This window comes from Chelonoidis abingdonii, chromosome 11 (assembly GCF_003597395.2).
Source record: "Chelonoidis abingdonii isolate Lonesome George chromosome 11, CheloAbing_2.0, whole genome shotgun sequence".
Lineage (NCBI taxonomy): Eukaryota > Metazoa > Chordata > Testudines > Testudinidae > Chelonoidis > Chelonoidis abingdonii.
In genome coordinates, this window is record NC_133779.1 from 35,320,873 (window position 1) to 35,346,005 (window position 25,133).

General features: G+C 56.0%; 1 protein-coding gene across 1 annotated transcript; it reads right to left on the minus strand.

The window, feature by feature from the left end:
• Nucleotides 1–8,297: 8,297 nt before the first annotated feature.
• LRG1 (leucine rich alpha-2-glycoprotein 1) lies at nucleotides 8,298–9,347 on the minus strand. Its single transcript, XM_032774913.1, has one exon. The coding sequence runs from the start codon at nucleotides 9,345–9,347 to the stop codon at nucleotides 8,298–8,300; it is 1,050 nt and encodes a 349-aa protein (XP_032630804.1).
• Nucleotides 9,348–25,133: the final 15,786 nt, after the last annotated feature.

A 25,133-nucleotide genomic window follows, 5' to 3' on the forward strand; every position in this document is an offset into this window, starting at 1 on the left:
GCCTGATCTGCAAAAGTGCTGAGCGCCTGTAGCTCTCATTGACTTCAGCTGCAGATGGGAGGTCTCAGCGCCTTTGAAAGCCAGACCCCTAGAAATCAGCATGAGCCACTGAAAAGAAGTGAAGCTCAAAACAGACCCGGGCTAATGGAATAATGGGGATGAGATTAAAGAGCCAAAATGCCACTTTGTATTCAGAACTTCCCAGCCCAGCCCAACATCCAGAGTGATCCACAAGAACCTGAGCTATTTTACTGCAGCAGATCTCTCGTGATTCCCCCACAGCCAGCCCTTGAGGTAGGGAGGGGACCGAGGGAGACACAATCACTGCAGGAGGTGCTGTAGGGGCTGAGCCCAGCCTGGCATGGTGTGAGCACTGAAAATCTGGCTGTGCTGGGAACATCTCCGAGCCCAAGAGGAGGGTGATGTAATGGACATGGCAAATACAGGAGGTTTTTGTACCGCTGTTTCCTCTTATTCAGGGCTAAGTTGCCATGGCAACTCGGAAAACATGTTGCATCTCAGCCACTTGAATACACACACAGTGTCTTCTGGAAAGAGAGCAATGGGTGCCGATCCACGGGCTGAGCACCCTTAACTCTCACTGACTTCAAAGGGGATTGAGGGCTCTCAGCACCTGGCAGGACTGGGTCAGCATCTGCCGTCCTGTCTGCAGCGAATGGAACTGCTGCAGTAACTGACTTGTTGAGCCAAACACAGCCCTGGTGTGAAGTGGGCCCAGTCCATTGACTGCAGGATGTTGTTTCCGCTTATACCAGGCTGAATGGGCAAAGTTGAGTAATTTTACAATCCTCCCCTCCCCCAGATTGGAGTATAACAAAGTGAGTGAACTTCCCTAAAGTTTGGAAGGGGTCAGATTCAGGTGCCCCATCGTGTACAAATAAATTCAAGCCATGAATTTCAGATCTGAGCTCCCCCATATGGGTGGGATGGTTTGGGTTCAGTGCATTGCTTTGGGTCCATCTCCTGTGTGGAAGTGTATTGATGGGTGCAGCAGGGTGTGGGGAGGAGGGGTTTGTTGGTGACACATCAGATGAACTGTGGTGACAGCCCGTAGCACATGCATGACCCTCCAGGCAGTCATGTGAACTTAAGTGACTACAGGAAAGTGAGAACTTGCTGTTTCACACTCTGTGTGTGTGTGTGAGAGAGAGAGAGAGAGAGACATTTTATGAATTTGGTGAAGTGCCAGTTAGATTTTAAAGCTGGAATCTAACAAACTAGATTTGCCAGTGTGATAAGTGACTTATGAGGAGGCTGAGGGAACTGGGATTGTTTAGTCTGCAGAAGAGAAGAGTGAGGGGGGATTTGACAGCTGCTTTCAACTACCTGAAAGGGGGTTCCAAAGAGGGTGGAGCTCAGCTCTTCTCAGAGGTGGCAGATGACAGAAGAAGGAGCAATGGTCTCAAGTTGCAGGAGCAATAGTCTCAGGTTGCAGTGGGGGAGGTTTAGGTTGGATATTAGGAAAAACTATTTCACTAGGAGGGTGGTGAAGCACTGGAATGGGTTCCCTAGGGAAGTGGTGGAATCTTCTTCTGTAGAGGTTTTTAAGGCCCGGCTTGACAAAGTCCTGGCTGGGATGATTTAGTTGTGGGTTGGTCCTGCTTTGAGCAGGGGGTTGGACTAGATACCTCCTGAGGTCCCTTCCAACCCTGAGATTCTGTGATTCTATGATAAGTCATAACTAATATTGAGATGGAATTTAATTTGAATAATCTCTTTTATTGAGTCCAGGGCTTGCTAGCCTACAGATTTTAAGGCTGGGTTCTTTTCAGATCTTACCTTGGGGACCGTATTTCTCAGATAAGGACAGTTAGTTTTTCTTAACCAATCAGAAGTGTATTAATTCACCCAGAACCACATCAGTGTATAACCCACAGTTCTCTGATCAAGTGCAGGTACAACAAACGTGCTAAGCATAAACTACACATGAAGTCTGTAAGCAGTTACTGTGTAAACCGTGCAGTGATGTCAAGGAACAATGCAAGCACCAGGACTTCATATTGCAGTTACTCATCACCAGTTACCAATTCTTTAGTATCCCTAGCGCATTTATGGCACTTCCAGTAATTCTCCGAGGAGCCAAGTTGCACTTTGCCTTTCAATCGTTCTTATGTACGTGTTGTTTGTAGAGTTTGATGTGAAAGAGACTGGTGTGAAATATCGAAGGCAATTGCTTAAAGTTCGAAGTGCTCTTCGCCCAATGCACTTGGACTGACAAAGGAGAAACATTCAAATAATCAATAAATATATAGCATGGCTTGGTTCAGTGTTTCTCTAAGTGGGGTCTGTGGACCCCTGGGGGGTCTGCAGGCTCCGCTGATCAACTCCTCCCCCTTCTTCCCAGCGCCCCCTGAATGCTAAAAGTCCAGTGGCGCAGTGGGGCTAAGGCAGGCTTCCTACCTGCCCTGGCTCTGTGCTGCTCCTGGAAGCAGCAGGCACATCTCTGCGGCACCAGGGCGGTGTCTCTGTGTGCTGCCCACATCCCAAATGCCAATCCCACAGCTCCCATTGGCCGGGAACTCTCCCCCCACCTCCCGCCTAGGAGCCACTGCCAGAGGGATGTCAGTCACTTTCAGGAGCCTGAGGTAAGCTCTGCCTGGCTGGAGCCTGCACCCCTTCCTGTACCCATACTCCCTCCCAGAACCTGCACCCCCTCTTTCATCCCTGCCCCAGCCTGGTGAAAGTGAGTGAGGGTGGGGGAGAGCAAGTGACTGAGGGAGGGGGGTTGGAGTGAGTGGGGGCAGGGCCTCGGGGAAGGGGGCAGGGCAAGGGCTGAACTGAGGGGCTTGAGGGGGGGTCCCTGAAAAAATTATAAATCAAAATGCGGGTCCTTGAGTTGCTAAAGTTTGAGAACCGCTGTTGTAGTTCCAAACTAAAATCCAGCCTATGGTTACTGGGTGCATCAGTGGGGAGAGTGCAGACTCAGGGACAGGTTTCAGAGTAGCAGTCATGTTAGTCTATATCAGCAAATAGAACAGGAGGACTTGTGGCACCTTAGAGACTAACACATTTATTTGAGCATAAGCTTTCGTGGGCTACAGCCCACTTCATCGGATGCATAGAATGGAACATACAGTAAGAAGATATTTATACATACAGAGAGCATGAAAAGGTGGAAGTACCCATACCAACTGTAAGAGGCTAATTAATTAAGAGAAGCTATTATCAGCAGGGGAGAAAAAGTTTAGAAGTGATAATCAAGGCGTCCCATTTCAGACAGTTGACACGAGGGTGTGAGGATACTTTAACAAGGGGAAATAGGTTCAATTAGGGTAATGACTATGGCCATTCCCAGGCTCTGTTCAAACCTAAGTTAATGGTATCTAGGAGGGAACCTACAGGTGCTGATTTGAAAGAACACAGAGAAATACAATCTCTGAAATGAAATCACACTGCTTCTGCCCTGGTAAGCCAGCTAGGGGAGAGCTGGCCAGGAGGCGGGCCCGAGTGTCTGACAGCACTTCTGGATTCTGCAACTTATTTGTGGATTCAGGAGTCCCATGCGGTGCCCCCTTGGTTATGTGCTGGTTTCAGAGCTATTCGCTCTTAGCTTCTCGGCTGCTTCCGTCGCTAGCCGATAGAGGGCGCTGTTGTATAACACACGCCTTTGATCCTTTTCTTTATAGGATTCCTGTGTTCCATCCATTTGTTTGTACTGGAGTTTCCCCCTCTCTTTCTGCAAATTCTTTTCATATTTCAGAGATACACCTTGGTTAGGTGCCTGTGTCCTTCAGCGTTGTGTTTCCTTCTTGTGCCAGACCATTCACATGGCTGCTCCGGTTCTACAAACGAAAATCCTTCTAGTTCCTCTAAATTCTCTAGATCCCGTTTACAAGTTCTTCGATTATATCTGAGCATTGCACAGTCTTTAGGGCTTACAGTGGAAGAGACTTTACTTTGAAGGATATTCAGTTATGGGAAGACTGTGTCGTGGATTTCAGTCAAAGCAGAGGCCTGTACAGCTTCACACTTGGGGTGAAAGCCAGCGGGTTTGGGTTCTTCTGGGGTATCAAGAAGTTTGGCCTCGCGAGCCTTTGGTTTTTCTAGGTCCTGCAGTAAATTATTCCTTAAACAGCTTATGTGATTTATAATGCCTCCACGCCCCTGTGAAACTTAATGTCATTTCCAGGGACATGGTGGCCATTTTGCACAGGAAAACAGGCAGTTTTTCATGGCTGTCACCTGGTAGCAGTTCCCTCTAGCTGACTAAGAGCAATGGGAGTTTCATCCACCGGTCAAGTATGGAGTCTTAGCTGGGAAAAAGAACAGGAGGTCTTTGTGGCACCTTAGAGACTAACACACACACACACACACACACACACACACACACACACAAACGAAACAGTGTTAACATATACACCCTAAGGAGAGTGATCAGTTAAGGTGAGCTATTATCAGCAGGAGAGAAAAATAACTGTTTGTATCCTTGGGCAACCTGGATGTTTTCCTTTCGCCTTTGTGAACTTCAGCTTCATTCTGCTCTCCAGACAAGACGTCTCCCATGCTGGGATGGGCGTACAGATCCCATTGTCTGTAGTTGTCAGAGGAAGCTAACTGTTTGGAATATGCATGGGGGTGATTAGTTGCCTGGAGAGGGGACAATCTGCTGACTAAAAGGAGCAGAGGGGGAGCAACTTATAACCAATTATAGCCTGCATCCCAGGGCCCCGCGCTGCTGCTGACACTAGTAGGCGCTTGGTCAATGACTTTCACTACAAGCCCCTAAAATGCAGCTTCCCAGATGCAGTACGGAGGGTGCATAGGGCAGATACCAGCGGGTGAGGGAGGGAGGGATGCAGGAGATGAGACATCCATATCGCAGAGGAGGGGAAGGAGGAATTGGATCCACCGCAGTATAGTTTGGAGCTCTGCTGCATTGGCCTGGGATGTCCCAGCACCCCCCTGTAGCAGGGAGCTCTGTGCTGCCGGCTCCCCAACGAGGAGTGATAGAAGCCCCCCTCCTTGAGCCACTGAAAATTGGCCTGGCCCAAAGCTCAGAAAAGCGGGGTCAGTCCTGTCCTCCTGCCCCACAGGCAGGTGATCTAATAGGTCCCGTGTCCACGTCTCATTGCTCATGGTGTTGACGGGTTTGTGGGTGCAACAGCTTCGACATGGGGCCTAAGGTCTGAGCAGCGCCACGCTCTAGCGGAGACGTGCTGCTCCTGGCGCGGGGAAGGCCATGATCAGGAGACGGGGCAGTTGCCTGCGGTGATTGCCCCTGCTCTGGAAGACTGACTGTGTATGGCTGAATAAGAGGGCAGATCCAAAACCCACTGAATCAACCTGAGTCTTTCGACTGTCTTCAGTGGGCTTTGAGTCAGGCGGGCCCCTTGGGGAAGCGTCTCCGTCACCTTCAGTGGAGATAGGAGGGTCTGCTCCTGTGTCCTTTGGGCCCTCTCGGTGTAGCTCCAGGGACCTGCTCCAGTTTTGAGAGGCTCCTGCGGCTGCCATGGCTGATGGCTGCTCTGTTCCCATGGAAAGCCAGGTGCAGGTGGAAAGAACAGAAGCCAGGCTCATTGTGCGCTAGCCCCTGCCAGACCCTGCAGGCTTCACCCGGAAGCACTGAAGGTCCAGGGACCTGGGGCAAGCGGGGGGCGGCTACCTGGTGCTGCGACTTCTGTTTCTCTGAAGTGCAATGGAAATGGTGTGGACATTTCTGGGCTTGGGGGGACGCCATGAACGTGTGTTTCACTGGCCGGCTGGGTTAGGGAAGGGGCTGGTTTCCCAGTGATAATAACGAAGCTGGGTGCTTCTGGGGCCTGATCCTGCGAGGGACTGAGTGCCCTCAACTCCCATTAGCTTCCCTGTGACGCTAGGGTGCTCGGTCTTTCCAGCAGCTCTTTCCATGGACGAGCTCAAGCAGGGACGGAGCTCGGTCCAGGCACTGGCCCCGATTTGCCTTTTGCTGTAAACCAGAAGCAAGCCAGCGAAGCCAGTGGAGTCACTGGGGTGCCCAAGTGATTGAGAATCAGGCCCCACGAGCTCTACCCTCTCCCTCTCCCCAGTGGCACAGGCGCTCAGCTAAGGACCCATTGGAACGTGCTGCCCCATTGTTCTGTGACGCACTACCTGCTTTGGAGCTGCTCGTAGGCTGAGTGATGCCCAGTCGGTGGCCCCTGCGTGGATGCCGCACTGTGAATCGTAGGTGGGACTGGGCCAACGGCCCCAACAGCACCTGTTACAGAGCTCTAGCTTGTACAGGGGGCTGTGCGCTGTGGGATTGCGGGAGGAAATCTGCCCCGAGGCCCGTCACGCGTGGCAGTGAGAAGCGATGCTTGGCATGATGCAGCTGCAGATTTCCAAGCGCTTTTACACGTGCACAGACACTATCACCCCTTACAGCAGCCCAGCTGCCGGCCCTGGGCATAGAACCTGGGGCAGAGAACCAGGAACAGAACCCAGGAGTCCTGACTCCCTTTTGGCCAGGAAGTGGCGATCTGGAGCTGAGCTTGGCCACTGGGTCCATCTCTTTGGAAAGGGCTAACTTGAGCTTGAGTCAAGACCCCAGAGCTTTGGGGAAGCTGGGGGTTCAAGGTCAGGGGCTGAAGTTGCATCTCAGGAGCATCTGTAGAACAAACTGGCTCCGAGGAGGCCCCCCCGCCCCCCGCCAGCCTGAGTTTGCAGATGGTTAAAGTTCCGAGAAGGGGCCAAACTTTTGGAGGCTGTCCAAGGACACCAGTTAAACTTCACCCCCACCAGCCCTTGTCCTCCTCCCTCATCCCGCATCGAATCAGAGACTCCTTAGTGTCCCCCGTATTCACTGTGATGATTTTCAAGTTACGCCAACAGCCAGCAGCCTCTCTTTATAAAACAAAAGCCCAGCCACCCACACCGGGGTCCAGAGGTGCCGCTCGCTCACGGTTTTTATTGGCATGATAAATCAGGACAAATTGTGCAACAGCTTTAAACAATTCAGTTTAATTTAAACCTTCCTTAGGACCCTAGTTGCGCTATAAATTTACCAGCGAGACATTAACGTGTAACATTCCGTGTTTTGTTTCCAATTAAAAAAACACAATGGCTGCAATCAATGTATCACGAGGGCCAGAACATTCACAGGGACGGGGTGACATTGACCAGAGCAGCCGGATTTAGTCATGGGTTATGTTTCTCTCTCTCTAGAGCTTTCCTTTCAACGCCAACCTTCCCTGATCTTTGGGACCAGGATGGGATGCCCGGTCCTAGCATCTTTTATGGGATAACAGAGGCCTGGGATGGGGGATTCATGTTCTTGGACCTTGTAGGGGGAGATCTATCCAGCCTGCAACTGCCTGCCTTTGCTTCTACAAGAAGATGCATTACAGGCATGTGGCTGAGCTAAGCTGACTCCCCTTGGTAGCCAGATCAGGTCAGTCCTATTAGATTGCCCTCGGCGGAAAGGATCTCTTTCTGAAGAGGCCGGCCAGGGAAAGGGTGGGAAAGGGAAACCCTGCCCGTAGCCAGCTCAGAAGGGAGCTTTGCGTACATGTTGCTGATTGCAGAACGGTGCTATGTTTGGGATGAGGTGGGAACCTTGCCCAAGGGCAAGGACCCTGATCCAAGCCAACCTCTTGCAGAGCTGAACTCCAGCCCATGCTGTTTCCTGTAAAACCAACTTCCCAGAGCCCACCCAAACCCCACAATTTAGGCTCCTTGATGCCTCCAAGGTTACTCGGTGCCAGGCAAGGGATGCGGGTGCCAGGCTCAGAAGCTGGGGCCTGAATAAGGACAAATTCCAGGTGGACAAGAGTATCCTAAGAGACGTCTGGGCTTTTTTCTAGGGAGGGGTTTCCTGGTAGGGGAAGTGGGAGCTGTTGGGTGCTTAGTGGAGACCATCCCACACGAGCATGTGGCTGCGCAAGGGAGCTGCCTGGGGGGGAGGCGTGTGGAAGCTCCTGTCTCTGAGGCATTGGAGGGGTGAGGGGCTGAAAGGATCAGGCAGGAGGGCATGGAGGAGGTGGGGTGGGGGTGTTCTCCTCCTGGGAAATGCTGTGCAGCCATGGGCTTCTCTGTGGGTGGGACTGATCCTTCCTGCTGCAGCTGGGCAGGTATTTAATCAGTGACCTGGGGGGTGAGCTGGTAGCGGCAAATGGGAAAGACCTGAGCTGGGAAGGCCAGTCCTATGGGAAGGGTGGTGGGCGCTGCTGGGATTCCCTGGTAAGGAAGGCACCAACATCATCCTGCCCCGGGGGCCCAGTGGCAGGGTGGGGGGTTGAAGATGGCAGTACCCGCAGCTCTCACCATGTCTAGCTGCCCACCGGAGCTGGGTGTTGCTACCTGGGTCAGCCACGCTCAGCTTAGGAAGCCTGGCCCCGAGGGAGGCTGCAGGGGCTCGGGCGCTCTGCTGGTGCAGCTGAACAGGAAGCAGTGAGCTTGTCCTCGGTCACGGCTGCTACCATCTGGCCCTTGAGGTTCTTGGGGGTCTCGCAGAGGGTGTGCTGTGAGGCGTACAGGCCGACTGAGCGGTCCGTCACCCACTGCATGAAGGAGAACATGGCGCAGTCACACGCCCACGGGTTCCCAGACAGATCCAGATACAGTGTCAGGTTCTGCTCCGAGAAGCAGGGGGCCAGCGAGGTCAGGCTGTTGTTGGAGAGATCCAGGTGGCCCAGCTGGCCTAGCTCCCGGAAAAGCTGCACAGGCAGCGAGCTCAGGTTGTTGTGCTGGAGGAAGAGGTAACTGAGGTGCGGCACCAGGTCGAAGGTGTGCTCGACAATGGAGTGGAGCTGGTTGCCTTCCAGGTTTAACCTCTCCAGGCTGGGCAGGCCAGCCAGCAGCTCCGGGGCCAGTCTGTCTAGGTGGTTATTGGACAGGTCAAGGCTTTTCAGGCTGCTCAGGTTCTGGAAGCAGTTTGGAGGCAGGGCCTGCAGCTGGTTATCGGACACATCTAACCACTGCAGCTTCCTCAGCGTCTGGAACCACGCTGGCTCCAAGGCCGCCAGCCTGTTCCCTTTCAGAACCAGGTGCTGCAGAGGGCTATAGGAGTCGACGATCTCTGGGGGCAGATCTTCCAGGAGGTTGTTGGTGAGATCCAAGACCCGCAGTGCTGGCAGATCCCGGAAGAGGCTGCCGGGGAGGCTCCTCAGCTGATTGCTGGAGAGGTGCAGCTCTTGGAGCTTGGGGAGCTTCTGCAGGGCATTGGGGCCGATGCTGGAGAGGTTGGTGAACTCCACGGAGATCATCAGCGTCTCCTCGGGGAAACCGGTTGGGAAGCTGCTGAGGGATGGGGAGATGCAGACGAATTGTGTGATGTTGCTGGGGGTGGGCACGGGTGGGCAGGGGGCGCCCAGCCAGCAGGGAAGGGAGGACATGAGTGCAGCCAGCACAGCGATCCCCAAGCGGCCCATCCTGCAGGGACAAACACACAGTGGGCTATCACGGCTAGTCGGCGGTAAAGGGACCTGGGAAGCAGAGAGGCTGAGCGGGGAGGCTGGAGTCAGGCAGGTGCTGAGCAAACGCCCTGCTCCCTCTGTCCGCACAGGGCTCCTCAATCATGCCCCACAGCCCTAGGATGCCCCCTGCCCCACAATCCTGCTGATGTGCCTCCATCCTCACCCGCTGCCCCCTGCCGGTCCAGCCCTGGGCTCCCAACCGTATTCAGAGTCTCCTTTTCATCTCTGCCCAGGCCCACTGCTGAGGTTCCCCTCCTCCCCCAGCCGGGAGGACGCTCTGATGGAGGGGAGAGGGGAGATCCTTCCTGGCAGGTCCCTCCTGGGGCCACATTTGGGCCCTGCTCTGGCATGGCAAAGCAGCTGCAAAGCTCCCTCGGTTGGCCACCTGGGGTTCCCTTAGAGTAAGGGGGGCACACAGGCTCTAGGCCAGCCCTTCCCAGCCCCCACCCATGGGGAAAGCGGGCATGGCCAGGGCACCTCTTCACCTGCCCTGTTCCAGAATGGCCCCTGGGGGCAGTGGGCAACTGGTCCTGACCTTACACAGGGGAGCAGATCGGTCCTCAGGCAGCACCTGGTCCAGGACAAGTGGCGTTGAGCCCCCTGATCCCCAGTCCAGTGCTGAGCTCAGCCAGGCTAGAGGATCTGGCCTCGTTGCCCCATGTGCTGAGCACCCAGCGCCCCCCTGAAGGCAGCAGGAGCTGTGGGTGCCCAGTGCCGCTGGGAATCGGGGGCTTCTGAACGCCCCCGGGAACATTATCCTGGCTAGGATGTGCTCTGACTCCCTTTGCAAGAGAAACTCTCCCAGCCGGAATTAATAGCGAAAGCCCCGCGTCTGTACCTACCTTTCCCTGACTGCGATGCCACCTGGCTGAGTCTCGTCTCTGGCCGCTCCTTGCTGCTGGGACACTGGCTTGTGTGTGCCTGGGGCTGGCTCTTTATAACGGTCCTGCTAGCCCATTGGCCCTGGGGCTGGGGGAGCGGGCGCGGGGCGGCCTTGGGTCTCCTTCTGGGAACTGCCCCCTCACTCTGCCGGGTTGAGAAATCGCCTCTTTGCGAAACTGCAGGAGCGACGGGCCTGCTCCTGAGTGGCTGGACAACGGCATCGCTAAATTTGATGGAGCTGGGGCAGTTTACACCTGCTGAGGATTTGACCCGACACCTGTGATTGCTTCCCCACTCCCCTCCCCCACCGAACTTTGTTCCCTGATGGTAAGGGCTCCCCAGAGGGGCCGGGGTTTGTGCTGCTTCTTGCGCCAGTTCACATGTCCCTGGAGTCATTGACCCCAGGGCAAAGTGGGGACTGGACATGACCATCCTGAGCTGGCAGCATGTCATGCCCACAGTGCCTTGATGCGAATGACAGCACAGGCGTAGGGCAGCCCTGGAGAGATCCCTGTATCGCCAGGCGCTCCTCCCCAAGCACCCCAGCTCTGGGTGTGGGGCTCTGCCCTGCCCCACCTGGCAATGCACAGTTAAACCAGTGAGCAAAGTGCATCATGACAAACACATTCCCCCGTGCCCGCCCCCCCTCCGTGTGTGTTTACCATGGCAGGGAGTTTTGAATATGTTTATCTCTGATTGATGCAATTGCCAGGACAATGCCAGCAGCTGTGTGGATTGAAAGGGGCTTTTGTGGTTGATTTCCCTGTGGTTTATTTAGCCAGCTCAGCTCCATGCCTGGCTCTGGGTCTGGATTTGCTCAGGTTGGAACCCAGGGGATGGGGCGGGGTGTGTGTTTTTCTGGGGCTTGCACAATTGTTTGCTCGCCTGTATCCCCATGCACGATCCGTCTGCAAACACAGCTCCTGACCCCTTGTCCTCCAGCTCTGGGGATCGGGCAGATAAATCATTGAGCAAAGGCCAGCGAATGTCTGTTTTCCCAATCCCTCCCCCTGCGTCCCGATCCTCTGCAGTGTAGCTACTGGCTATGTTTGCCAGGCGACAGACACGGAATTTGTTAACTGTGGGCACAGACTGGCATGACAAACCCGCTGTGTGGGTGGTAGTGCAACAAGTCAGGTTTGATGCCTGCAATTTTTTGGGGGGAGGTGGAGCAGAAATGTGGGTGCTGTTTGCACCCACAAAATGGGAAACTGGGCATCAAGAATATCCCCCCTAAAGTCCCTGGAGGCAGGTGGGTCCAAGGACAGGGGAAGGGCCCTTCTTGCTGTGACAGCGGTTCTGAGCAGGGGTCTGCCAGTTGGGATCGACCAGTGTTTGTGGGCTGGGGTGGGAGGGCTAAGTCTGCTCTTATGGGGAGATCCATGGGGTGAGCGAACTCTGTCCCTAGAAGTGACAGCTGCTGGCCTCAACCATAGCCCAGAGCCCAAGCAGAGCTCAGAACACGGGCTCCTTGTCCCAGCCGATCAGCGCTGGGCCAGCCCCTTTCCGAGAACTCTCACTCAGATGTTAAATGTGGGGTCTGCACCCTGGGCCTTCCCCAAAGGTGCCAGTGGGCGACCCCCGGGGCAGGGACTTTCGCTCCCGGGACACCTTGGAGGCAGGTTCCGAACTCGGACCCGGGGGGCTGAGTCCAGAGGGCCCAGCTGGGGAACAGACCAGCCCCTTGCGAACTCAGTGTCCGGTCACAAGGAACCTGCAATGGCGTCAGCTGCATTCTTGGCCGCTGAGTTATTCTCTGCTCTGAGGCTGAGTCATCTGGGCCCCTATTTCACTCGCTTTTTGCTGTGTGGTTTCCTGCCTTCCCCTCTCCAAGGGATCATTTCTCAGCTGGTCCCTCCCCCAATGGGATTCCCCAGCCAGTCACTCCCACGCCCCAAACCTGGGCCACTTCCCACCTGGCCACAGGTGACAGAAAGAGACAAACATCCTGGCAGCATCTTTCTGGCAGGTGCCACCTTTGCTGTGACCAGCCGGCGGCAGCCTTGCGGCTCCGTTAAATCCCGGGTCTCTCCCAGCTGCAATAAATTCCTCCCCCGGCTTCTGCTGTTCTCTGGGCCCCGCTGGGAGGCTGCATTCCAGACCCCCTCCCATATGGCTCACAGGCTAAAGGGACCCCCCACCCACCCCCACCAGGGTGCAGGGAAATGCAAGTTGAAAAACAATCCATCCTGTTCCTCGTTAATCTCAATAATTCCCAGCTCTCCCAGAGCCCTGTGCCGACGTGGACGGATGGATCCAGCTCCTCAGCGTTCAAGACAGGCGCCGAGAAGGCGTCACGCTCATCCTTTGTGGCTGGCGGGAGGGTATTGCGGGTGACCCCCCCCCCAGCCACAGAGCCATGCGGGCAGTGCCCCGCCAGCCACTTCCCTTCTGGGCTTGGACGGCGAGGTCCGGCTGCTGCGTGCGTTGTGTTGGAAAGGGGCAGAGGGACCCATGGCTCGCAGGGGGGAGAGGGATGTCAGTCTCTGGACTCTGCTCTTGGCCAAAACCCCTGGAGCCAGAGGGCGTTTGCGGAGTGTTGGAGGGGATTGTACGGGGGGGTGGGTGGCCTGCGATCGCTGGGGAATGGGCTTGAGCCAGAGAGCCCGTCCCAGGGGTGCACGGCTTCTGCCCATGGGCTACAGCGGGATTTGCAGCGGGATTTGCAGCGGGGTGCTGCTCCTGCCAGCTCCCACCTCTAGCCTAGGAGAGGGCTGGGAAGCCCAGCTCGGAGTGAGAGGGGCATCCAGGCTCCGCCGCCATCCTGCCTTTGCCAGCTGTGCCAGTGAGCGCCAGCCCTTCGTGACGTGGGTACCTCTGGAGTGGGCACTCAGCTGAGACCCAGCAAACTCGTTTCTCCCAGGTCACCGCCAAAGTGCTGGCGACTGGCTGGAGCCCTTGGTCCCAGCCGGCCCAAGATGGGCTTTGTACCGGTAACGGGTGCAGGTGGCCGGATACCACAGCAATGGTCTCTTTAAACAAGGAGGCCGTCTAGAGCAGGGCCATTGCCAGCAGCTCTTCCCCTCTTCCCCTCGCTTCCTTCTGCTTGCCAGCAGGGCCCCAGCTCTCTTTGCGCGCCATCCTCCCCCTGCCCGCTGGTGCCCCTCTGCAGCTCTTACGCTCAGCGAGCCAGGCACTCTCAGGCAAAGCTTGGGCCAGGACAGACCAGGGAGGAGGGAGCAGAATGAGCCAGCTCTGCCCCTCTTGAATGTGTATCAAAATCTCCATGCCACAGAGGGGGAAACTGAGGCACGGGTGGCATGGGCCTGATTTTCAGCGTGTCTCACTCCAACTGGCATCAGTGAGGGTTGTGGCTGCCACATGCCTCTGGAGACCAGGCCTGAATGTAACACACCCACGCTCGCCCAGCGGGTCAGTGGCACAGCGGGGAAGAGAACTCAGGAGTTCTGATGCCCAGTCCTGGGCTCTGACCCAGTGGGCCCCACCGCCCGTGAACCCGGAGATCCTCTGGCCTCCGAAATCAGGGCGCTGTGCTGATTTGCTCCCGTTTCCAGTGTCACTGGTGTGTGAGCAGCACTAAGGGGACACGCAGGAGGCTGGCAAAGGGGGCACCAGTGAGCCCTGGCCAAAAGCAGGATTGGTAGGCAAGGCAGACCCTGGCGCAGCCCAGCAAGGCAAGCGGCTCCCCCAGGGCCATCCCTCTCCCCCCAAGCTCTGTGCCGTGCGGCTCCGCCATGAAGTTTTTCATCGTGTTACCGATATTGTTTTCTCTTTTATTACCCCCTGGGGAGCAATCGGGCTGTGGATTTACAGCAGGGCTAAAATCACCTTCCCATCTAAGTGAGCCATCCATACTCCCCCCTCGCTATGTGCAGGCAATCTCGTGCCGTGGGGAGTGAAGCTATTTAATAGCGTCAGGCCTGGGCCCGGGAGCCCCCCACTCTGCCCTGGGGGGCGGGTGGGCTGGCTGGGCCGCAGGGGACTTGATTAGCAACAGCACAAGATACTTGGCGTCTGTGTAGGACTTTCCATTCTGTGTTCCATGGGCAGCCACTGCCCGGCCCCACCGCCCGCCCCTGTCTCCCCTCCCCTGCCGACCCCTGACACCTCCCTTCCTACCCCCACCTACCCCCCAAACACCGAGACTTCCCCTCCCACCTCCACCTACCCCCCCAACCACCGAGACCTCCCCTCCCTATTCCCCAACCCCTGTCACCTCCCTTCCCACCCCCACCTATCTCCAACCACTGAGACCTCCCCTCCTAACTTCCTCCTACCCCAACCCCTGACACCTCCCCTCTCACTCCCAACCACCGAGACCTCCCCTCCCTATTCCCCAACCCCTGACACTTCCTTTCCCACCCCCACCTACTCCCTCTCCCTCAACCACTGAGACCTCCCCTCCCACCCCCACCTACCAACACAGCCCCTCCCAACCCCAGTTTCCCCCAACCACAACACCTCCACTCCCAACCACCCACCTACCCCCAACCACTGCCACTTCCCCCTCCAACCCCCTCCTATCTCCTACCCACCCCCATCCCAACCACCACCACCCCAACCTGACACCTCCGTCCACCCCCACCTACCTCTCCAGCTCCCCTTCCCATCCTCCAACCTCCCTCATTCTTCCAGTCCCACCACTCCCCGCCAACCCTCAACATGATTCCCGACCATCCCCACTTCCTGTTGCTTACCTCTCTCACCCCCCCCCCCACCTCCCACCTTCCCCATCCTGCTCCTGGGCTGGCTGCACAAGAACCCTCTGAGCATATCGGGCCCAGCCGAAGTCCCCAAGCCGCAGCTGTTTGAGCGGTGGCCTGATCTCTCTCACACTGAATTCTGGAGGCCTGAAATGTCCATGAGCCAAGCTCCTGGAGACTCTCCTACCTGGGACCAGCCCCGGCAAAGGTGTGCCCAGGCAGGTGGTGTGAGCAGGAGATGCCAGCCTGCTCCAAAGAGGAAGCCAAAGAAACATGCAGAGGGGCTCAGCAACCCTGCCGTAAGCCTGCCTGGGCCGGATGCCCGGTGTTCAGGCTGCACCACGGAAGCTGCTCCAGTGGCCTTTTAGCCACCTTGGCAATTCCCAGCTTCTGCAGCTGTGCAGGGGCTCTGCAAAGCAGCAAATAGCTCAGTGCACTTGGCCACCCCGGAGATGCTGGGAGAGGCTCCTGGAGCCCAGCCAGGTCCCTGGATTCTAGATGATCTGCAGCTGCGGCTGCTTGACCATCCCACGCGTCAGATTCCCTAGTTCAGAGTCATCTTGGCTTCGTGTCCATCCTGTGGCTGGCTTCCTGCAGAGCAATCTCCATTTGCCAGCCAGTGCATCCCCTTTCAATCCTCCTCTGCCCCAGCTCCTTGCACCCATCCCTTGCCTGAGCGCACGGGAGTCACGGGCCGGCTGGAGAACTGCCATCCCGGTGCACACTCACAAATTCAAAAGCTTGAGCCTGGCAAGAATTCCATTAGTGCAAAACCAAGGAGGAAGCCAATTCAAATGACATGCGGCCCCCACTGGTTGGCTTTGTTTTCACATGGTGAGTGCGCATGTATCTGGCAATGAGGATGTGTTTGTGTAGCTCTGCGTGTGGCTGGCCACATACAGGCACATAGGTGTGTTAGTGTGAGCATGTCAGTGTGCACAACATAGGTATGCTAGTGTAAGCATGTGTGTGTGAGTGAGTGTGAGCATTTCAGTGTGCACGACATTGGCATGCTAGTGTAAGCATGTGTGCACATGTGTGAGAGTGTGAGCATGGTGTGCACGACATGGGTAGGCTAGTGTAAGCATGTGTGCACATGTGTGTGTGAGTGTGAGCATGTCGGTGTGCACGATGTGGGTATGCTAGTGTAAGCATGTGTGCACATGTGTGTGTGAGCATGTCAGTGTGCACGATGTAGGTATGCTAGTGTAAGCATGTGTGCATGTGTATGTGAGTGTGAGCATGTCGGTGTGCACGATGTGGGGAGGCTAGTGTAAGCATGTGTGCACACCTGTGTGGGGCTGTAGCTGTGTGACTGTTCGTGTAAGTCTGGGCATACAGGTGTGTGCCTATCAGCATACTGATGAGTGTGAGTGTGCACAATGGGGCGTGTCAACGTGTGTGTCTATGCACACCAGTGTGCATGTCGGTGTGTCCGCATGCGCTTGTGCATGTGAGTAGCTGAGTGAGCAGTTCTGCCTGTTAGCATGTGTGAGTGTGTTCGTGAGTGTGGCTGCGTGCAATTGTACGTTAGCGTGTCTGTGTGAGCCTTTGTGCATGCTAGTGAGTGTCTGTGCGTGCATGTGTGTGTTAGCCAGTGGATCTGTGTGCACGCAATTGTCTGTGTGCAGCCCTGCTCTGCTCACACCTCCCCGGAGCTGCTGCTGCGCTTTAGGTTTTTAGTCTGGGTTATTTCTAACCCCCGTGCCTGAAGAATCCCAAGGACGTGGGTTGATGAGCCCCACTGCAGCGCCGCAGGGAGAGTTATCCCTGTTGCAGTGACATGGATGGTGGGATATTGGCACAGCAGGGCTGGGGGCGGGGGCTTTGTTCTGCTGCAGGGCCATGGGGGAGGCTCAGTCCCAGGCTGGGTTCACTGCTGTGTCAGCTCTGAATGGTGCTGGTCTCTGTGCCCCGAGGGGGTGGGCGCAACCCCTGCCCTGGGACTGGGCTTGCAGCCCGGGAGTGGGATTCTGCAAGGTGGGGGGCCATCCAGCTGGGGCCCAGTTAATCTGGGAGGTGCACTCAGAGATGGGTGGGCTCCTGGAGGGCTGGGAAGTGGTTGGCTACATGCAGGGAGAGCAGGCCCAGAGGGGGAAAAGGGAGCTTCCCTTTACTGGACTCAGGCCATTACAGAGAAAGCGGGTCGGGTCCCCAGGTAGCGTACGTTGCTCCAGTGACGGCAGGGGACTACCGCACGCTGGCCCCGCTGAGCAGCAGTCACCGAGTTCTGCCTCCAGCCTGAGCTTTAGCCCATAGGTGCCGACTCCAGGGAGAAAAATGGTGGGTCCCTTCCCCCGAGTGCCTCCCGCCCGCAGCAAGCAGCTGTTTCGCTCTGTGCAGGAGGCTCTGGGGAGCAGGGGGCAGGAGTGAGGGTGGAATGGGGAGGGGCCTTGGGGGAAGAGGTGGCGGTGGTGGGGCCTGGGGCAGAGCTGGTGGTCGAGTCCACTGCCCCGCCAGCACATTGAAAAGTTGGCGCCTGTGGGTTAGCCCCATCTCTCCCCATTGCTGGGAGAAGCCTGAGGGATGCTCAGAGCCAGGAGCAGCACAGACCCATAGCGAGATGGCCCCTGCCCCAGGGCTTGCCCTCTGAGCAGCCACCAGGGTGGGGGCATAGGAAGCCGTATTATCCCCTGGCAAGGGGGCGGGGGGCTGTGTGACGAACTGGGACTGTTCCTAATGTTTGCTCTGAATACTGTGTTGGTGCCTCAGTGTCCCCTAGGCAGTTCTTAAGTATCTTGGTGGTGGGATAAGGGTGTGTGATTGCTATAGAGGAAGGGGCCAGTGCCCCTAACTGCCGGGCACTCTGCCTCCTAGCAACTGATGGCCTGGGCCCCTCCTCTGCAAAGGTGCCAGCTGAAAGTGTTGGAGACAAAGGGATCAGGTGACCTCCTGGCCCGGGAAAGGAGCTGAGCAGAGAGGAGGGGCTGGAGGGAGGTTAGTCGGTAGCTGCCTGGGGACAAGGAGTGAAGTGCAGACCTAGGGGTCTGGCTCACTGCCCCCCAGAATGGACCCAGCCGAGGGGTCTGGTTCGCTGTATCTACAAGCTCTGTTTTAGACTCTGTTCCTGTCATCGAATAAACCTCTGTTTTGCTGGCTGAGAGTCACGTCTGACTGCTAAGTGGGGGTGCAGGACCCTGTGGCTTCCCCAGGACCCCGCCTGGGTGGGCTCGCTGTGGGAAGCCCACGGAGGGGCAGAGGATGCTGAATGCTCCAAGGAGAGACCCAGGAGGTGAAGACGTGTGAGCTTCTTGCCCTGAACAAGTCTGCTCCAAGGGAGAGGAGGCTCCCCAAAGTCCTGACTGGCTTAGTGGGGAGCAGTTCCAGAGCATCGCCCGGGGACTCCGTGACAGGCTGAGCCCCAGAGAGCTTCAGCGATTTACCCAAGGGTGTCTGAGGCAGAGGGGGGAACTGAACCGACATCTCCAGGCAAGCGCCTTGGCCACCAGACCAACCGTCTGCTCAATCCCTGCCCTATCGACCGCGTGTGAAACCCTGTGCTGCGGCCCTGTGCGTTCACCCCCGCAGCAGTGTGGCCCCTTTGCCCAGGGCTCGGCTAGGGTAGCTGGGCTGCCAGCCCCTCAGCAGGGCCGGCAGCAGCTCCCAGGACCCCTTTCCCGGAGCAGCACCCCCCAAGCGCAGACAAGCTGGAGCAGCGGGGCGGGCTGGGCCGGGCATGCTCCAAACACGAGCCGTGTGGCACCGAGTGCTTTAATGGAGGCCATTGCACGAGACTGGCTGCGAGGCTGGCCGGGGTGAGCGGGAGCAACGCGGACGTCGAGGTCTGCCTGCAAGCCTCGGCTAATGCACTCACAACAGGCAGCTGGGTAAGAGGGGGTCTTACGGCCGCTTTCGAGCAGGTCATTACGCGGGCGCCTCATGCCTGCAGCGTTGCAGGTGCTGTGTGGCTGCCAGGGCCAGGCAGGGCTCCCTCCCCACCAGCATGGGCCCCGAGGGGCCTTGAAAAGCCTCCGCGAAGACGGGTGGATGCCCGGCTGTGCACAAGACGTATGTGGCTGCCGGGGGGAGGTCAGCAGGCGGTTCTAGGGAGCGGAGTGTTAGCCGAGGAAGCTGGTCTGCGCTGCCAAGTGCCTGCTGGGTCAGGGGCTGGCCCAGCTGCTGCCCCAGGGCAGCAATTCTGGGGCAGTGCAGGCCCGATCCTGTGCAATGGCCACAGACGGTGCCCAGCACAGGTGCGTGGCTGAGCTGCGGGCCGAGGGTAACGACCCCCTTGTGGGTAACAGGAAAGCCAGCCCAGGCCCGGCACCATGCTTGTAGCTCAGACTCCAACGTCCCCTTTCCTGGGTGGGAGAAGCGGCTTAGGCAGGGCTTTCCCTGCAGACCCAGGCCCTGTCCACAGCTTCGTTCCGAGGTGCAGAGGAGCCCAAGGCTGCATCGCTTGCGGCCTGTAGGTTGCGACAGTGCCACTGGGCAGTCTGGAGGTACCTGGCTCCGCTCAGAGACCTGGGGGCTCTGGCTATGTGTGTGTGTGTGTGTCGAGGCGGGGGCTGGATCCAGGGCCATAAGGGTCACTGATAGGCCTCGTTGGAGGGGGTAGGGTGGCAGGCCTGGGAGGCAGGTGATCTCTGAGATGCATCATCATGGTCAGCGGCACCCTCAGGGGTAGCAGACACTGGGGAAGAACTTGCAGGTCCTGGGAACAGGACCACGGTCTACTTGGCCCAGGCCTGCTGGGAAGCTGGCTCAGACTCCTCCCAAATTTATCCTTGGGTGGCTGCTGCCGCAGGCCTGGCTGGAGCCTGGGGCTCCAGGCATCTTTAGGGTGGATTCCCACGGCTCCTGCTCACTCCCCAGTACTGAGGCAACGTGCCCGACTCCCAGAGGGTCTGTCCTTTGCACCCCTCCCCTTCGGAGCCTGTGCTGCATATTTCTAGGCTGCACGTACATTTCACTAATGTCAAGCCTCGCCCTGGCTTGCCTGAGCCCCAGGAGGGGGCCCCGCCTGTTTGCCAGCGTCCAGATGCGTCCCTCTTCCCGGAAACGATCAGCAGGCAGGGCCAGGGCCAATGGTGTGGCAACCACTACCCCCGTGCCCAGTGGAGCATCAGACTAGCCAAGCCAGGGGCAGGCCGAACGCCTTCCCGCTCCCGCCCGGGTTCCGCAGGTGAAGCTGGCTGCTTCTGTGGCTGCTGTTGCAGGCAGTAAAACCGAGGCTAGCGTCTCTGTTTTCTAATGAGTCGTGGCAGGCGGCGGCTGCAAATTGGACACTGAAGGAATTCATTAAGCGAGCGAGAGGCAGGGAGCAGGCAGATTCCAAGGTTTTTATTAAACCCCAGCCTGCTGCGATGCATATATTAGTTTGTATTATTTCTCACCATCTGTTAGTGCCAGCTCAGAGCTGCCCCACTGGGTCATTTATCGTCCTCTCTTCCCCCGCCCCATTAAAGGAGTGTGTGCATGTGCACGAAGGGGGCTGTATCTTTCTCCTTGTGCCTCGTTGCGCCGGCAACCTGCTAATTTGTTACCTAAAAAACTTGAGACGCTCTCCGAGATCAGTTTCTGGTTTGGCCGTGCTGCTAATGCAATCTGCTAGGCTCGCGCTCGCTCCTGCGCTTGCCCTCCATCTAGCGTCTCCTGCTCTTGCTAGCTGGTTCACGTGCTCTGGCTCCGGTGTCTCTCGCTCGCTCCCTTCGGCTCGCTCTCAGATCTCTGTCCTAGCTGTCTGGCTAGCTATTGCTTTTCGGTAGCGCTCATTGCCAGCCTGGCAAGTACAAAAACAAAGAGCTGATTACATTTGTCTCTAGAGTACACTGCTGGCCACCACGCCTCAATTCAGGTGCCATTAATCCACCCTCTCCCCCAACACCCAAATCTTCTCGTTTTGTCTCCCCGCCCGGCATTGTCTGGCCGTGGGAAATGGTTAAAGTAATCCTGTCACCCTCTCTGTTGTGGGAAGGGTTTTTCTGGGCTCCTGTTGTCACCCATCCCATCACGTGTATGACCTCCCCTGTGCGTGCCCCTATGTGCGATGTCACCAGGGCACACTGCCATCGGCACAGACAGTAGCCCAGACACACTCGCCCTCATACGCTCTCCTGGTGCTGCATTGCCCTACCTTCACCGGCAAGCACCCACTAAAACAAACACTGTCCACCGTCATAGGAACAAAGGCAGCCCCCCGGCGCAAGGCAGGCGCCCCACATGTTAGCATGGCCCTCACGTTGCTCAAGGGATTTAGCCACGCTAAGGATGCTCAGCTTTCGGTGGCGTTCACAGAGGCCAGTGGTTTCCAAATGAACCTGGAGGTGGGTCCTTTCATCCCGTTTTAGGCACCTAAGTGTGCTTGTGAAAGCGCCTAACGACGGATCCAAAGGCCGAGTTTTAAGTCCCCAAGCTTGGAAAGTTTAGTCTAAGGTCCCAGCCCTTTTCCTTGGGAAGGTAGCCCTGAAAATGTAACTTGATCACTAGGAACGCAGGAGTTGTCAGGGCCAATCAGACCATCAGTGCATTGAGATCTGAGTCCTGGCTCCAGGAGCAGCTGGTGTTACGTGCCTCAGAAGCCCCACAAGGAATAACTATGGCGTAACCTACCCATGAGGGAAGTTCCTTCCTGACCCCTATCAGTGAGGGGTTTTGGGTTTTGCCCTGAAGCATGAGGGTTTATGTCCCTTAATACACCTTTTAAATCTTCCCTGCTATGACTGCAGATGCTCTCATTGCCCATTTAAATGTCTAATCCTTGACTGTATCCTAATAAGCGCTTGGTCTCAGTGCACTCTTGTGGCATGGAGTTCCACAGCTTAGCTATGATGTGTGTAAAATAAAGTGTATTTCCGTCTATCGCTTAGAAATGGATTGTGATTTGGTTTCATACTGTGAATGGATGTGAATGTCGTGCACACGCACATGCACACCCTCTCCCCCAATACAGCCAAACATAGCAAGGTGAGTGCATGCAGGTTTGCAGCAACATAGTCAATTTCACGTCAATTACATTCAATAAACTTTACTGGCGTGACGGGGGCTGCCAAATCTCCATCTCCTCTGTTTGCAGGCGAGGCCTTTGCTCTTGCAGCACTTTCCAGGCTATGTCTGTGTGGGTGGATTGTTCACTTCTAATCCGTTGGCTGGCTGCCCCATATCAGGAAGCCAATTCTGCCTCCACTTGTACGTCTCCCAGAACCCTGAAGCCTCTGTCTTTCCAACTTTGGCATGGGAGAGCCTTTGGTTCAACAAATCATTCCTTACTGGGTTTCTGGTGGATCTTACACCTCCCAGGCTGACTTCCCAGCTTGCCTTCGCTGCCTCTGGGCTGACTAGTTCACGTCAGCAAGCCAATCTGGTAGAGCGAACTGTCGGTGCAGGGATCTATAGCAATCTAGCCTCTCCATGAGTTTAATCTGCTCTTCCCGGAGGCTGTGTTCTGCTGGCTGTTTTTAGGGCTCGGGCGGCACGTTTGAACATTCTCTGTTTCTCCCTGGGACTGTTCAGGTCCTAGCGTCAGTGTTATTTAAGACGGGGAGCAACGTTGCATGCGAGTGAATTGTGTTTTTCATGAATTTCCACCTTTGATTTTCTCCTGCTTTGTGATGGAAGGAGCAAGTAGCGCTTATAAGATGAGTCTAGCAGCTCAGTGTCGCTTTGATGATATTGATTGGTAGTGAGAAATTCTCTAGTTCTGCTCTGCAGCCATGGCCGAGAAAGAGTTTCCAGCTCCTGTATGTATTGTGCTGCATGTGGGGCTTTGTCCCCTGGCTGCATTTAGGGCCTAATCCAGAGCTCATTGCAGTCAATGGACATAATACTAGGAATTAGCACCTACTTTTCCACTTGCAGATCTCAAAGCACTTTAGGGGCATTATCCCCATTTTACAGATGGGGAAACTGAGGCACTAAGCAGGGAAATGACTTGCTCACGGCCACCCGCAGGCCAGCAACAGAGCCAGGACTCGAACCCAAGTCTTTTGAGTACTAGGCCAATGCTGTCTCCACTAGGCAACGCAGCCAATTGACTTTATTTGTGCCTAGATTTTGCTCCTGTTAAATACGCTGGCAGAGAGAGACAGGGCCACTGGCCTTTGCTCTCAGAGACCAAAGTGCAATTCCAGCTCTGCCACAGGCTCCCTGTGTGACCTTGGGTGAGTCACTTACCTTTGTGAGGGTCAATACAGACTGTGAGCTGCCCATGATGGAATCCATAAAAGTACCCAAGATAGGCAGGTGAGTTTGAAAGAGGAGGCTAATATAGATTCTTATGGGGTCTAGGGGAGCGTGATCTGGCCCATGTTCCCTTTAGTTGGGCATGATTCTGATCTCCTTTACACCCCTTTCACCCTAGAGTCCCTCCTTAGCCTGCCCTGAGTTACTCCGGGCTCCCAGCTGGAGCAGTGGGAGCCAGACTCATTGGCTCTACAATACCAAGGTGGGCTTGGTGGCTTTGCTGAAAAAGCCCCTGTTTTGTCTTTTCCCCACACGTGCCAGGAGGCCTCTGGTGTGCGAGGCCCTTTGTAAGGCTGCCTTGCGTGGCCGATTGAGGCGTCAGCCTAGAGAAGGCATTTGATCGGGGAGCCAGCCAGAGGCAGAGCTGGCATCTGCCCCTGTGCAGGTGCTGGCGATGCCGGAAAGGCTGGGGTTGTGGTCACGTCCCTACACGCCCAAGTCTCCATTTGCATGTAGCTGGACTGCCCCGGCATGCAGGCTGAATGGGGGCATATGTTTCCCTACCAGTTCTGGTTTCAGGTTCACCCTGGCTGCCAGATTGACGCAAATGCTCTCCTAAAGCCTCTCACGCAGGCAAATTGCTTCCCCTGCGCTGTGCGTTTTCCATGTTTGTTCAGAAGGCAGGTCTTGGGGGGGCAGATGTGGTCAGAAGGCGGAAGCTAATGTGGCTTGTGGGTTATGTTGGCACCAGTCAGGTTCAATCTTGTTCTGTGAGGGTGAAATTAACCCCGTACCATCTGCCACACTGAGCCTTATTGAGTGGGACTGGTTCCTAGACCTCTGGCCCCGAGGTCACTCTTACGGAGAATGCTCCCTCCAGACCCGTCTGCTGCTGCTCGTACAGACACAGCCAGCGTTGGATTGAACCACAGGGATCTGTACGTAGCCACATACGCATTCAAACACATATATGCACACCACACATGCAAGTCACACGTATGTACACACAGGCAGGCACACACATGTGGACACGCACGGGCATTCGTACCCCCACATGCACCCCCACAGACACACCCCTACACAAACCTACCGCCTCTTTGTCTAAGCTTAGGCTTCATTCAGGGACTACTATGCTTACCTTCAAATGAGTCATAACCCCTCCAGCTCTGTGCTCCTCAATCTTTCCCATACTAAGCAGGGCCAGGCCTGGCCAGCATTTAGCAGGCAGACCTCTGAGTATGTTACAGGAGACGATGGTGGGAGTCTGGTAAGTCATGCTGTAGTCTCTGCGTTGGCTCTGAGTTAATGATACCAGGAGGCTCTCTGAAGCTGGAAATGTTCTCTCAGGGGTGAGGCCTTAAAAACCACAAGGTCTTGAACACCTGTGGTCATGAAAGATCCTCCGTCACCTTTTGTAAAAGCAGGCATGTTAACCCCAGTGTCTTGGCCAAATTCCAGCTTCGGTAATTACATCGTCCCTGCTGGTGGAGTTTGATCTCTCCTGCCCAGGCTTGGCAGGTTGAGGGTTTTATCAGTCAGTGGCAGTAAACATGGATTTCACAGGACACACAAGCACTGACGATGATAATTGAAATGGAGAGCTGGGAAAATGGAGTCTGACGCCTTATGTGGGAGGGGGCTACCTTTACGTGTATGAATCGTGTCATAATGATGGCCGTAGGGGCGGCTATTTAGGTTGCGTTAACTTTGTGGGTCTGACAATCTATAGGCCTTAAACAATTATTCTGCAACTCCTTCGCCCGTGATTTCCCACAACTGTGAACATTTCAAGCAATGAAAAAAAAAATGCTTAAGACTCAATTTTGCACAGCTGTGACCATTTACATGGATAAAAAACCCCCTTCAAAAGAAACATCAATATTATCTGTCGCTATTCGAAAAAAAATCAAACTCAAATTCTGCCAGGCCTACACACACTACGGCACCGCCTGGGCTGTGGCGTTGCTGGGAGTTGTTGTGCTCCACCGCAGAGGTGGCTGCATTTCAGACGCAAGGAATGCAAGGCCTGTGGGCACAGATGCTGAGAAAGCGCCTGCCAACGCATTTGTTTTAT